Below are 13,841 nucleotides of genomic sequence, written 5' to 3'. Positions count from 1 at the left end.
ACACCAGTTAATATTGTAATCTGCCCCGCCGTTTTTTCTTTCGAAATAACGGTAAGGTTTGATTTTTTTCTTCAAACAGTAACATACCTGTTGCTAGTTTGTCCCTCAGCGCCGACACCACGGCGAGCGAGGACGGACTCTTCTCTCCCTCACACCAGAGTAGACGGAGATAAGAAAGATATTAACACACCAGTTAATATATTTTTTAATGAAAAATTTACCCCGTCGTTTTTTCCTCTCGGAATAACGATAAGGTTGGATTTTTTTCGGTAACATACCTGTTACTAGCTTGTCCCTCCGCGCCGACACCCCGGCAAACGAGGATGGACCCTTCTCTCCCTCACACCAGAGGAGTCGGAGGCTCGAGTCGGAGGCTCGGCTCTGCGGCTGCGGGTTTAAGATCTCGGGCACGGACTCACACCAGGTCTGCTCGTCCTGCCTTGGGCTGGAACACGCATAGGAAGCTATCGATACCCACGGTTCGTGCGGGCATTGTGCCCGCTTCACCATCAAGAGCCTCCGCCGACGGCTAGCGCGCCAAGCTAGCCTGTCGGGACAGGACCCCTTCATGTCCGTTGATTCGCCGGCCGGCAATCGGGACATGGTGGCGACCGCCGCGGAGATTGAGCCCCGCGCTGTGTCAGGCTGGGGCTCAACAACCGCGGTAGCCGCGGAATCGGAGCCCCGCGCCGTGTCAGGCTGGGGCCCGGTGGCGGCATGAGCCACGAGAGCGGAGCCCCGCGCTGTGTCAAGCTGGGGCTCCCAACTGGACCTCACCGTGGTTCCACCCAAGGAGGATGTCCTAGAGCTGGATTATATGGAGGAGGATGAAGAGGATGTCTCTGAGTTCCTCTTATCCGACTCGGATGAGCACGAAGATAACATCTTCATTTCATCTGCCCAGGCTGCAAAGCCGGAGGCGATGCCCTCTCCCCGGGCGAAAGCACACCAGCTTCGCCCTGCCTCAGTAAGGACTTGCAGGCCGTGTGCCAACGCGCTGCGTCCAGGCTGGACATCCCCTGGCCTGAAGTGGCCAAGGAGACCTCCAGATCTCGCTATGAGGGAAAGAACTTGCCCCAAGCAGCGAGGATGAAGAGGCAGCTTCTCCCAGTCTTTCCAGAGATGCTGGACGAGGTGTCGGTCTCGTGGAGGGACCGCCCTTTCAGCAACAAGGCCCCAATCCAGGGTGCCTCCTCTTTGGACTGTGACGACATGGAGAAACTCGGCCTGCTCTGCATGTCGCCCATGGATCCGCTGGTGGCAGCCCACCTCCAACCGCGGCTGGCTTCGGCACCGAGCAGGAACCCCACGCTACCGGCAAAGGCAGACCGCTTCCAGTCAGCACTGACCGAACAAGCCTATAGAGCCGCAGCTTTGTCCGCCAGGGCACTCAACGTCTCCTCGCTGCTGACCGCCTACCAGGCAGAGCTCTGCAAGGACATGACGAACAAACCTGAGCCTGCCGTGTGGGACGAAATCGCAGCGATCACAGACATTTGCCTCCGTGTGCAGCGCTGTGCAGTCCAAGCCACGGACAAAACGCTGGGGATAATGGTGCTACAGGAGAGAGCCAGGTGGCTTATCCTGACGAACCTTCCAGACCGGGAAAAAGAGGACGTCTTGGACATGCCTATTGTTCCCGAGGGCATATTTGGCTCTGCTCTAGCTTCGATGCAGCAGCGGTGTGAATACAAAAAGAAGGAGGATGAGGCTCTCCGGCTTTGTCTTCCCCGAAGGGTCCAGCCGCCGCCTTCAACGGCCCCGCGGCAGTCCTTCGCTCAGGCTGCCTCACGTTCTGAGCAGCAGAGGCCACAGCCCGCCCCGGGTCTCCAGCCCAGACACGAGGTGAGGACGAGCTGGCCAAGAAAGTCTCCGGTTCCGGCAGCAGCCGCTCAGGCACAGCCGGTCCAGACTTTCAGCCACCAGACGAGGAAGAAGAAAAGGGCGGCCTGACAGCCTCCTCTCCTCTCCTCGATAAAAGAGCTGGAAGTTCCCTGTTCTCCAGCTCCAGAACTCGTTCCAGTGTTTCCGGGGTGCAACCATGCCCCCATCTTTCCGCCGCCTCGAGTGATGTCAGAACATCCTCCTCAAGTTCGCGCCATGAGGGAAATGGACTTAACATCAAAGACAGCAAGCTCCGCTGCTCGTTTAAGTCACACAAACACATGTCATCACTATTGTTTCTTAATAAATCATTTTCCACTGTTGTTTCCAGGCTTAAAGCCAAGGGCGCAGTCAATAAAAATGAAAAGAAAAACAATAAAAACAATAAACAGTCTGACGTCTACCCCCCTTCTAAGAGTGGCTGCTGCCTCTCTCAGAAGGCGGACGATGGACGGGGCTGTGAAGGCATCACCGCCACGCGCATGCGCAGTGTCGACCGGGGTTGTCAACCTGGGGTACCACCGTGTTCAGACACTAGAGGGCCCCATAACACAACAAATAAAGACACAGAGGGCAGACGACAGGGATGTGACATCTCCGCTCGCTTTGAGAAGCAAAAAGTGGGGGATGCTCACAGATTCTGCTTGGGTTTTCAAGACAATAGCACGGGGTTAGAGACTCCAATTCGCTGTCACCCCCCCTCACTTTTCGGGCATTCTGCATTCGCAAGCCCGGGGAGAGTCGGCCCATATTCTGGAGCAAGAGATTCTCTCGCTACTAGAAAAGAAGGCTATATCTATAATACCCTCCGAAGAGAGTCAGAGCGGCTTTTAAGCATTTCCTCGTTCCCAAACGGCGAGGGAACGGAATTCGGCCTATACTAGATTTGAGGGCTCTGAACAAATATCTCAAAAGATACAAATTCAGAATGCTCACTCACACCTCTCTGCTTCGTCTCGTGCGCCAGAACGATTGGTTCACATAAGTCGACCTGAAAGACGCGTATTTCCACATCCCAGTATATTACCCACACAGGAAATATCTGAGGTTCGTCTTTCAGGGTGTCTGTTATGAGTACAGAGTCCTTCCCTTCGGTCTGTCTCTCATCCCACGAGTGTTTGTACGGTGTACGGAAGCACCAATAGCCCCGTTAAGACAACAGGGTATTCGCCTGGCAACTTATCTGGACGATTGGCTCCTTGTCCCACAGTCGGAGCAAGAGGCTCTTAAGCAGACGAATGTCCTCGTAAAACACCTGCTCAACCTGGGTTTCGTAATAAACACAGAAAAGAACATGTTGTCCACAGCCCAGACTGTACTCTTCCTGGGCCTACGCCTGAATTCGGTGCCTTTTACAGCCCGCCTATCAGCAGAAACAGTGAAAGCCTTCAGAGCTTGCCTCGCTCATTTCCAGCCGCGAAAATATGTTCTCTTCAGATCATGTCTGCGGTTACTGGGGCTCATGGCGTCAGCCATCCTGGTGGTACGACTGGGATGCTTACACATGAGGGAGTTTCAGCGCTGGGTAGCTGGCCTCAGACTGGACCCCGTGCGTCATGGCGCGCGGAGAGTGATGGTCACTATGAAATGGGTAATGGCACTGCGCCACTGGCTGCACCCGACTTTTCTAGTACGGGGCGTGCCTATGGGTGCTGTCCTATCGCGGAAGGTGGTCACCACAGACGCATGTCTGGCGGGCTGGGGGGGTATTTACGAAGGTCGACCTGTGAGGGGTCTCTGGAGCAGAGACCTCCAACGGTCACACATAAATTATCTGGAGCTTTTAGCGGTGTTCCTCACCCTGAAACGCTTTCTGCCTTTTCTCAGAGGACATCATGTCCTCGTGAGGACAGACAACACGACCACAATATCGTATATAAACCGCCAAGGGGGTTTGCGTTCTCTCCAGTTACACATGCTGGCACGCAAACTGCTCTTATGGAGCTGCGGACGTCTCCTCTCTCTGAGAGCGACGCACGTACCAGGAGTGATGAACCTCGGGGCAGATCTGCTGTCCAGAGGTGCACCACTATATGCTGGACTCTACATCCAATACTTGTGAGTCAGCTGTGGGTGCGTTACGGCCGAGCCGCGGTGGATCTGTTCGCATCAAAAGAAAACGCTCAGTGTCAGCTGTTCTTTTCAATGCGCGATTTAAACGCACCGTTAGGTGTGGATGCGCTCGCGCACGTTTGGCCTCCGGTTCTTCTGTACGCGTTCCCACCCCTGGCTCTGATAACCCCAACTCTGGCCAGAGTGAGGGAACAACGCCACACACTGATCCTGATAGCTCCGCACTGGCCTGCAATGTACTGGCTGGCGGAGATATATCAGCTGCTGTGCGGGCAGCCGTGGCAGCTCCCGCTACGCAGGGACATACTGTCTCAGGCGGGGGGGACGATTTTTCACCCACACCCAGAGCGCTTGGCACTATGGGCCTGGCCCGTGAGTGGTATAACCTGAATACAGTGGGTCTCCCTCAGAAGGTGATAAACACTATTCAGAGTGCAAGAGCTTCCTCCACCAGGTCCCTCTATGACTGTAAGTGGAGGGTGTTTGAGGAGTGGTGCCTTCAAAAAGGACACATCTCTTTTCAATGTCCTGTCGGGGTGATTCTATCATTTCTAAAGGACCTGATTGATAAACACAGAGCTTTCTCCACGATCAAAGTCTACCTGGCTGCTATTGCTGCATGCCATGTGGGATTTGAGGGAAAGACGGCTAGCCACCATCCCTTGGTCTGCCGTTTTATGAAAGGGGATCGCAGGCTCCTCCCTGTTTCCAGGTCACTGGTGCCCTTATGGGACTTGGCAGTGGTTTAAGATGAGCTCACTCGACCTCCATTTGAACCCCTGGAAGAAGCTGACGTGAAACATCTGTCACTGAAGACAGTGTTGTTACTGGCTCTGGCATCTGCCAAGCGAGTCAGTGACATTCATGTGCTCTCTGTACATCCTTCATGCACTCAGTTTGCCCCGGGGCAAACAAGAGTGTTGCTGAAGCCCAACCCTGCCTTTATACCTAAGGTGGTTGGCTCATGTACCCCCATTGACATTGAGGCATTTCCTCCGCCGCTGTGTTCCTCTGAGGAACAGCGGCCGAATTTGCTGTGTCCAGTTCGTGCTTTACGCACCTATATGGACAGGTCAAAAGAGTTTCGATGCAATGACCAACTCTTTGTATCCTGGGCTAACCCTCAGAAGGGCAAGCCCGTTATCAGGCAACGGCTCTCCCACTGGATTGTGGAAGCGATTGCTCTGGCTTATACGAGTCAGGGTTGCAGGCACCAACGGGCCTGCATGCTCATTCTACTCGTGGACTGGCTACATCCTGGGCTATGTTCAAGGGTGTTTCCATCCAAGACATTTGTGCAGCAGCGAGCTGGTCCTCACCGCTCACTTTTGTCCGCTTTTACAGGCTAGGTGTCTCTGCTCCAAGTGTGGCCCGCGCAGTGCTGGGCCCCGTGTTGAGACAGGGTTCTACCTGTTAAGTTCCGGTTGTTTTGGTGATTTTCGAGATAAGCATGTCTAGCAATACGGGAGTTTCAATATCCCATTGTGAGACATCGAACGGAGTGTTATGAATGAGAACTATGGGTTACTTACGTAACCCCAGTTCTCAGAGTAACATGAAGTGAGATGTCTCACCAGACGGCCCTTCTTGCTAAGGCGAAGCGAGAAGAGGTGCTTATTTTTAATGACGCTGCGACGTAGCGCAAGTTACTTAAAGGGTGGGTGGATTCCCTGACGTAGACGTCAAGATCACCAGCCAATCAGGATTGGCGTAATGAGATTGATGCTTCTGTTTGCATACGCGTTGAGGCGCATCCCATAGTGAGACATCTCACTTCATGTTACTCTGAGAACTGGGGTTACGTAAGTAACTTATAGTTCTGTCTGCACTGAAATTGCTGCAGGAGTTTTGAGGCTTGCCTTGACTTCTCTGCTGATGTGTTGTGAACTTGTGATCAATGATGCACAGGCATTGGTAATGGGGAACCTTTCAAATGTAAAATTAATTACCTGCAATCTGACAGCATCATGGAAACTCCGCATGTATTTTATGCTTAGTTGGTAATCCCCCTTTCCCATGCTTGTTTTAGCATGAAGCATTGTGTTTATGATTATGTGTATTGGTTGCTGAAATGCCGAGCCTGCTGGAGACATTTGTTTCTAGGAGAGGATAGGGTGCTGTTTGTCTGGTGTCTGCTTTGTCAGGTGAGACCGACTTTGCCATCTGCAAGCTGATTTAGCTTGAAGAGACACTCACAATCCTTCTTTCAGAACGAAGAGGGTATTCTTGCACCTGTCTCTGCTCTTTTTCCTGCTAAACACACATTTCATGAGGACTGAAGTGCTTCTTGACAGCATGTTTTTTGGTTGTATGATTTTAAATGGACAAACTCTGTCTGGCTGGCTGTAGGAGGTTCTGGTTTGGCAATAACACCAATGAACAACGATGGTTTGTTTACCACCGGTCAAAACTTAAACTGAATGACTTATCAAGATCAAGATGTTGACTGCTGTCTATCTTCAATATTGTGTAAAGTACTCTTCATGTATGAAAGGAGTATGCACTGTCAGGTCAATGTGGAGTGCAGAAACAATGAAGAAAAAACAAATAATAACTTCACAAAAACACATTATTTTCTTACATACAATACATAGACAGATGCCTTGAGGTTATGTTTGCGTTTCTGTTTCTGCTGATGTGTGAGCAACGTAACATAACTTTAAAAGTTAAGATAGCATGCCAAGATATAAAGTTCGCTGTTGAGTCACTTTCTGACCTCCAGTGCTCAGACATCGCCTAATGCAGCTTTAAACGTGTTCATGCTTACTGGGATTCTGTTGTTCAATCCAACAGACTGACATATCTTAACAACTACTGCAATAATATATATTCCACAGACATTCATGGTTCACTGACCTGAGTAAACCTTCTCATCAGTCTTTTTTATTACTTTGTTTTCTATTTAACTACAGAGTGAAACCTCGCTAAATGTAATTGTAACCAAGTATTATGACAATAAAGATCATTCTATTCTCTTATTATATAATGTTGGGCTTTGTCTCTCTCTCTTTTTCAGTGTGGGTGTACATGAGTTTCATCCACTGGGGTCACATTTCTTGAATCGCAACACATCTTTTTAAAAGTGTTGAGACAATCTCACTAAACTTCTAAATTCACAATGACACCCCTCACACCAAGAATAGCTGTCATCACCATGTTCAAAGCACCCCAGGTGATTAACCAATAATAGAGTCAAGGAAAAAAAACAACTCGTGAGTGAAATTTATTTTTATTTTATTTCAAAAATATTCATTACGTGCAATCCACAACCCTCAATTGAAAGTCAGCTTGGAAGGAATAGGATGTTTCCTTTGAGCCTGGACGAAAGAGAGAGATTGTTTCATCTGTTTTTTATGAATCTTTCAAGGATACATTTTGGCTGCTAAGTTTATGTAAAAGTGGACACTGCTGGTGATCTTTAGTTTTTTAAACAAAATCACTTACAGTGTGCTCTTTGTGAAGCTTCCGTTTTTGTTCCAGTGTCTAATTAGGTGTCGTCCAGGTGATTCTAGTAATCTAAAAACTAGAAACAATAACATCTGTAATTACTAGTAAAACTCAGAGTCTAGAAAGCATAAGAAAAATACAATTCTAGAAGCTTTATCATCCTAAACAGGCATTCAATTACCAACATTTGACCCTTCAAGAGCCGCACAAATGTACAGCTCTCATTGCAAGACTGATCAGAGCAATTCTCTTGAAGTTGCTGATAAAACATGGACTTCAAATGGACCTTATTTACACAATTTTAATCAAAGGCCTTTTTCTTTATATTGGATTAAATTGTTATTTTTTGGAAGAATTAAAACAGGTTTAAGCAGCCGGCCCCTCTGCGATGGAGTACTTTATCTGATGAGACCATCAGGCGCTGTGAGTCTGACAGTCCCAGTGTTTGGTGGCTCACTCAACATGCTGGTATCGATTACTTTCCCCGATTTAATCTCCCTCCTCTGTTTCCCTGTCCAGCTCCACTCAATCTCACCGGTAGTGGGAAACAGTGACAGCTATATCAACCTGCTCAACACACTCAGGCAGCAGAAGGGATGTAGAGAAAGAAGGAGTGGACAGAGATAGGGAGAACGAAGGAGAAAGCAGGAGGGGTAAAAACAGATGAAATCTAAAAATACAGAGGCTATTTAAACTCCATGTTTGTGTCAAAAAAAGTATATATTTCCAAATATTTTTGTAATTTCTTTGTAACGGAAAATCCATGAAACCAAGTGAGTTTGAAAGCTTGCAGTTTGAGCAGCAACCTTGTCCGATGTATGTGCTTAGTGACTGAGGCCAGGTGGTTCTGTCAGACTGTCAGCGCTGAGCGGGTCAGAGAAACAACATTTGTTCCTGTTATGTTGCTTTAATAAGACTCATTAATACACTGCAAGTGACACCAGCAGCGTCTGACTGCGTCCCCTGGCATGATATAAGGACACATACATTCATTGAATTTCACTTATTCTTATAACGTATCAAAGATGAATCTTTGCACTGCAGCGGAACTCACATCCCTCATTCATGTGTGTGTGATTCTGTGTCATGCTTTGGCTTCTGCGGTGCAGTTAAAAGCCTGTTAATAAACATGATTTCCATGGACATATTGTAATGTGATGGTTTATTGCCTTGTTGACCCATTACAATATTTTCAGGTAAAATATATGATGGCCACGATTTAACTTTCAGATATAATTTTTCAAGTGTGTGTGGACTTAGATGCTATGGCATGATTTTTTTTTTTTTGAATGTTGAATTACTGGATGTTTACCCATTTACAATAGTGAATCACACTTTTTACACTCAGGGTTTCAAGGAATAGTTAACATTTGGGGAAATAAGCTTGATTTCTTGCCGAGATTTACCGCTACTGCTCTTATGTTTGTTTTCTAAATATGAAACACAGCAAAAAACAGACAGCCAATGACCCATTAGTTTAGCTTAGCTTAGCATAACAACTAAAACAGAGGCAACAGCTATTGCTTTGTCCAAAGGCAATTACTTGCTTGCAAACATTTGGCTTGAAACGTTTCCATTCAGTATTTTATTCAGTGATGTTTATTGTAATTGGCTGCATATGGACGTAATCCTTAGAACTATGAAAGCCCGAGGAGACTGTGCCCTTATAAAGTTTTTGAAAGAAGTATTTCACTTTTACCACTTCCTTTACTACTCCCACTCATGGAGTTTTATTGTTGTGGTAATTTTTTTTCTTTTTTTTTTTGCTTCCCTGCTGCAGTTGAATGAAGCGTGAAATCATTTGATATGAGATGCACTTTAATGGACTATCTAATCACATGGTGGAAGTTTGCTAAACCATAACCTCGGGAAATGGAGCTTGTTTGAGTCAAATGTTTAGAGGACTGAAATGCACAAATTTGCTCTTTTTCTTTAGTTTTATGTTTTCTCACAAACTCCCTTCTATTCTCACAGCTCTTAACATTTTTTATTTGCATTCATACAATCTGATAAGACAAGGTTTGGTTGAGACTCGATGCTGTCTGTTGTTAGGCGTAGCAACAAATCCATAAAGGTGAGGGAAGGTTATTACTGGAGGTTGACCGGTGTTAATCCCCAGAGTCTCTTGGGCAATGTGGGTGGAGAGGGTGAATGAGTAACTCTCCTCACCTTCAACTAACTGTCAAGGTGGCTTTCCAGCGAGGCACCAAACTCCAACTGCTCTGCTGGAACAAATCTGTAGCAGTCAGTGAATACTGGAATATAAATGGATGAAGGGCTGAAGGGCATCCTTTACTCGGTGATAAATTAAGAAACTCTTCTTAATAAAAACTTGAATATATTTATTCTCCTAGTGGAACAATAATGTTTCATTTTTGTTGCATTTGAGTAATTAAACATTAAAAGCTTTTACATTGTTGTGTACAATAACCTTTTGTCCATTTCTCATTCTAGGATTTTCTGTGGTTGAACAATAGAATATTTTTCATTTTCAAAACTTCCTTTCATTTGCCCACTGATTTGTGTTGCTTATTTTGTAGCTTCGTTGGCATGCATGAGGGAATACCTTCTGCAGATGTACTGTTGAAATGAATATATATGCTACTGGACAATGAGTAGTTCAATTTGTGTGTGGTCAGATGGTCCTATTAAATGTCCGAATACAGCTGCAAAGAAGGCTGAGGTTGGTTGGTAAAGTATAGGATTCAGGCTAAGTTTACTTGTCGTTTCATATTATTTATATATCTAGTATATAGGCTGGCATATAGGCTGGCTCTCAAGACGGCATGATACCTGGCATCCTCAGAGTCTCGCCAAGACTCTGGTGGAGCAGATTCTACACCATCTGTAGCTCCAACGTTTGTGCCACCCCACCCAAAGCCAAGAAGATGATTGCTATCAGCATGATTACGTCTTTATTAGATTAGCTGTGCATTGTTTACAGGCTTGTGGCTCTGCCCCTGCCAGCCAGAAAACAAACACTTTTTACTGAAAAATCAATGGGTGATCAACTCAACAGTGGCTAATACCACTTCCATGTGTTACTTTTGGCAAGAATAAAGAAGGTTTTTTTTCAAGATTGTTCTTCAGTGATGTCAGACATGTCACTTCCACTGTGAGTCAATTCAGAGCTTAATTTTCAAAAGGATTTGATCTTGGGATGAACTTGTTAAAAGCACAAACAGGAAAGAATACTAGGTTTTTATATTTTAATATTTTATTCCAGTGATCTTAAGTCTTATGAATTGACATCCTATTTAAAAGCATCTCTTTTCAAATACAGACCCAACTTCCAGCCACCAGTTCTTAAGTGAAAATGTGATTTAGTCTATAATTGTTTTTAAATTGCAAAATATCCAGATTCTTCAGCTATGAGTGCCGGATAATCAGTTTTCGAAGCCACAGTGACAGCGCAGCCATTTTGCCACCATTGCTGCCCATATTAACACCACGCCAAGGAGTGAAGACATGATCAGAGGAGAGGACAGCTCTGCCAACGTCTGTCTCCTCCATGCCAGTGCATGGGGAGAAGGGAAAGGTAGCGGCCAGCGCCAACTTTCCACTCCAGCTGGAGAGATGGTGAGAGGCATTGTTTCTCTCATCTCCTACTGTCAGCCCTTGTAGTAGCTGGTCTGTAAGACTAGCCTCTATTTTAAAATAGAAGTGAGTCATCTTGCCAGACACTTCAATGGCCTAAATGCTGGATTCTTACAGTACCTGGCAAAATACAGCTTTTAAAGTCTTCAAAATGTTCACCTACCATTTTCTCTGCAGGATATTTAAACACAGGAGATTGCATGTTAATGTGGTTAAAGTTTAATTGAAAATATTTAATATCATTTTATGTTGCCCACTTTGCTTAACTGATTTGGCTGGAAGTGACAGCCTTCCCTCTGAGCAGCATCCTACAGTGCCTCCCTTCATTGCCTTTTAAAAAGGAGTCTATCAATATGCCAGTCACACCTACAGATGCTGGTCCAGTCACTACTTCACAGAGCCTCGCTGTCCGCATCTCTGTCAACGTTGTCTCTGAACACACTTCCTTTCCCTTTGCTCTGGCCTTCAGCACCATGGATGTAAACTAGCGCCCTCTGTTGGCCGTGTCGGGAGTTCAAATATCAAAATCAAACCATTGAAATATTGTCCAGCATTGCACTAAGACTGGAAGTTGATGCAAGTATTCAGTATCAATTTACTTGCTGTTCTGGAACATCTCAGTAGGTCAATCCGTCAATGTATTCTTTATTGGTCAACAATACATTGACTTGAAATAACAAAATGTATGACAATGAGAGAATAATACATTTAAATAAGGCAAGGCATGGCAAGTTTATTTGTGTAGCACCTTTCAACACGAGGCAAATCAAAATGTTTTACAACAATTACAACCATTTAGAACATTAAGAGATAAATGGTTTGAGCCAAGTATACTTTTATGACACATTGTTCATTTGTATTGTTTGTTTATAAAAATCTAAACATTGCAATAGTATAACACATACTGTTACCTGCAGTAATATTGAAAAACATACCTCTCGTTGTGTTTCCTCTCTTCAGGTCCAACTGGCTGAAGCCCTGCTGTGGGCGACGCGTCGCCCTGTGGCAGGTCTGTCTGCTGAGCGCTGGATTCAACTGCATCCTGGTGGCCTGCGTCATCCTCGTGGTGCTGTTCCTGTCTCTGGAGCTGCTCATCGACACCAAACTCCTACAATGTAAATAGTGGCTGCTTTTTATTCCTCCTATTTTAAACTGCAAAAGCATGCATATTCTTCTTTAGCAATACACTGTGTGAGGTCCATGAAACACCTGGGAGTCAACCAGTGCAACACGCATGAGCCGCTCTACTGGAGGGAACTAATGGCTTTAGTGTCTGAAACGTTGCTTACTCGACTGGAGCTTTTCCTTTACTGTGAACAATCTGCCATACGGGTGTATTTGTTTCCAAAAATCTAAAATGTGTATAATTTTCCTTATCTCTTCGAGCATTTGCTTTTCAGCTAAACTGAACTCATCAGGGTGCAAAAAGTTTCAAAATAATTATTTGACTATTTAAATAGTATTCTAATGTACTCTAATGTCAATTCAATTGGGAGGGAAATATTCTGTGTTTTACTGCTACACATTTCCCTAACCCATGAATAAGAACACATGGATTAGAGCTGTCACATAATCAGATTTCACTACAGGATTACGCTGGCCGAAATAGTTATCCCAATATCTAAAACATATTGGGGGAGAACATTTGTATTTCCGTCAAATGTATCTTTACAGTAACTTTGTGTTGTTTTATTCACGTGTGCATGGCATTTGGTGATGCAGACAAAGCGAGAATGGGAAAGAATAATAAATGAATGAAAGGACGATTTATTTCAGTAATATTTTATTACCTTACATTACATGTCATTTGTGAGATGCTTTTATCCAAAGCGACTTACATACATTCAGTACTGTGGACAATCCCCACAGGAGCAATTTGGGGTGAAGTGTTTCAGGGACACAACGACATAGTGTTTATGTGTATTATTAACATAAAAACATGTTTCAAATATCATGGTTGTCATCAATACCGGTTCATCTGAATTCGGTGATAGTAAAATATTGAATCAGTGTGACTTTGAGTTGTGAACCTCATTCTGTTTCACTTTAGGGCACTTTACAAAATTCATGTCTGAAGATCCATTGTTTGTATGTGCCGTAAAAATCATTATAACAGTCTTACAGGCTTACTCGATAAGCAGTCATGTGTATGCATGTAGGGCCCACTCCTCCGGTCTCGTAGTCTTGCCAGCCACAGAGGAGCTGGTGGTGCCGGACGGTAAATGGTTGTGATGGAGAGCGTGATGGAGAAAGGTGATAATGAACCAAGTCTCTTGTCGATTGGCAGCAGCCTCACGTCCTCATCGATTACTGGCCAGTTTCCAGCTCCGATGATGGGGACTGCAGGACTCTATAGTGCCATCAGATCTATTGTAATCCAGTGCTGTGTCTGCAGCCACTCCTGCAAGACAACAGTGGAGTGGATAGTGTAAAATAGTGTAGGAGTCCATGGAGAGATTAGTGGTGCAGGACCTGGGCAGATACACGTGGGCTCTGTGGATTTAATGATGAATCCTGAGATATGTAAAATACTAGCAGTGCTGATGGAATGAATGTCACGAGAGGATCAACGAGAGGTGTAATCGTGGTGAAAGTTCAGTTCGTTCAGGAAAGGGGGTTTCCCATTATGTTTGCTAAACCTTTTAATTTAAAATGATGTTAAAATGATGTAATTTGTCACAAATGGCAGGTTATTTGACCAATTGGTCTTAAACAAAATGTACGGCCTTCTCTCACTAGGTTGGCAAATAAAATCTGCAACTGAAAAAGATGCCATGAAACACAGCTCAAGAGTTTATAGTAGTCCAGCCAAAATAAATCAGCATAATTTAAGTAAATGG

The 13,841-nt window shown here is 45.3% G+C and overlaps 1 protein-coding gene across 1 annotated transcript in view; it reads left to right on the top strand.

Moving 5' to 3' along the window:
* The window catches only part of LOC307028370 (transmembrane protein 266-like), a 53,340-nt gene that overhangs the window by 26,556 nt on the left and 12,943 nt on the right, over window positions 1-13,841 (top strand). The window contains exon 4 of the mRNA XM_079663324.1: window positions 11,962-12,116. Within this exon, the coding sequence (XP_079519450.1) occupies window positions 11,962-12,116 (155 nt within the window). The remainder of the gene's footprint in view (window positions 1-11,961; window positions 12,117-13,841) is intronic.

The sequence above is a fragment of the Notothenia rossii genome (assembly GCF_949606895.1).
Source record: "Notothenia rossii genome assembly, chromosome: 2".
NCBI classification, from domain to species: domain Eukaryota; kingdom Metazoa; phylum Chordata; class Actinopteri; order Perciformes; family Nototheniidae; genus Notothenia; species Notothenia rossii.
The sequence above is the reverse complement of the archived record's forward strand: the minus strand, read 5'-3'. Positions and strand labels throughout refer to the sequence as shown.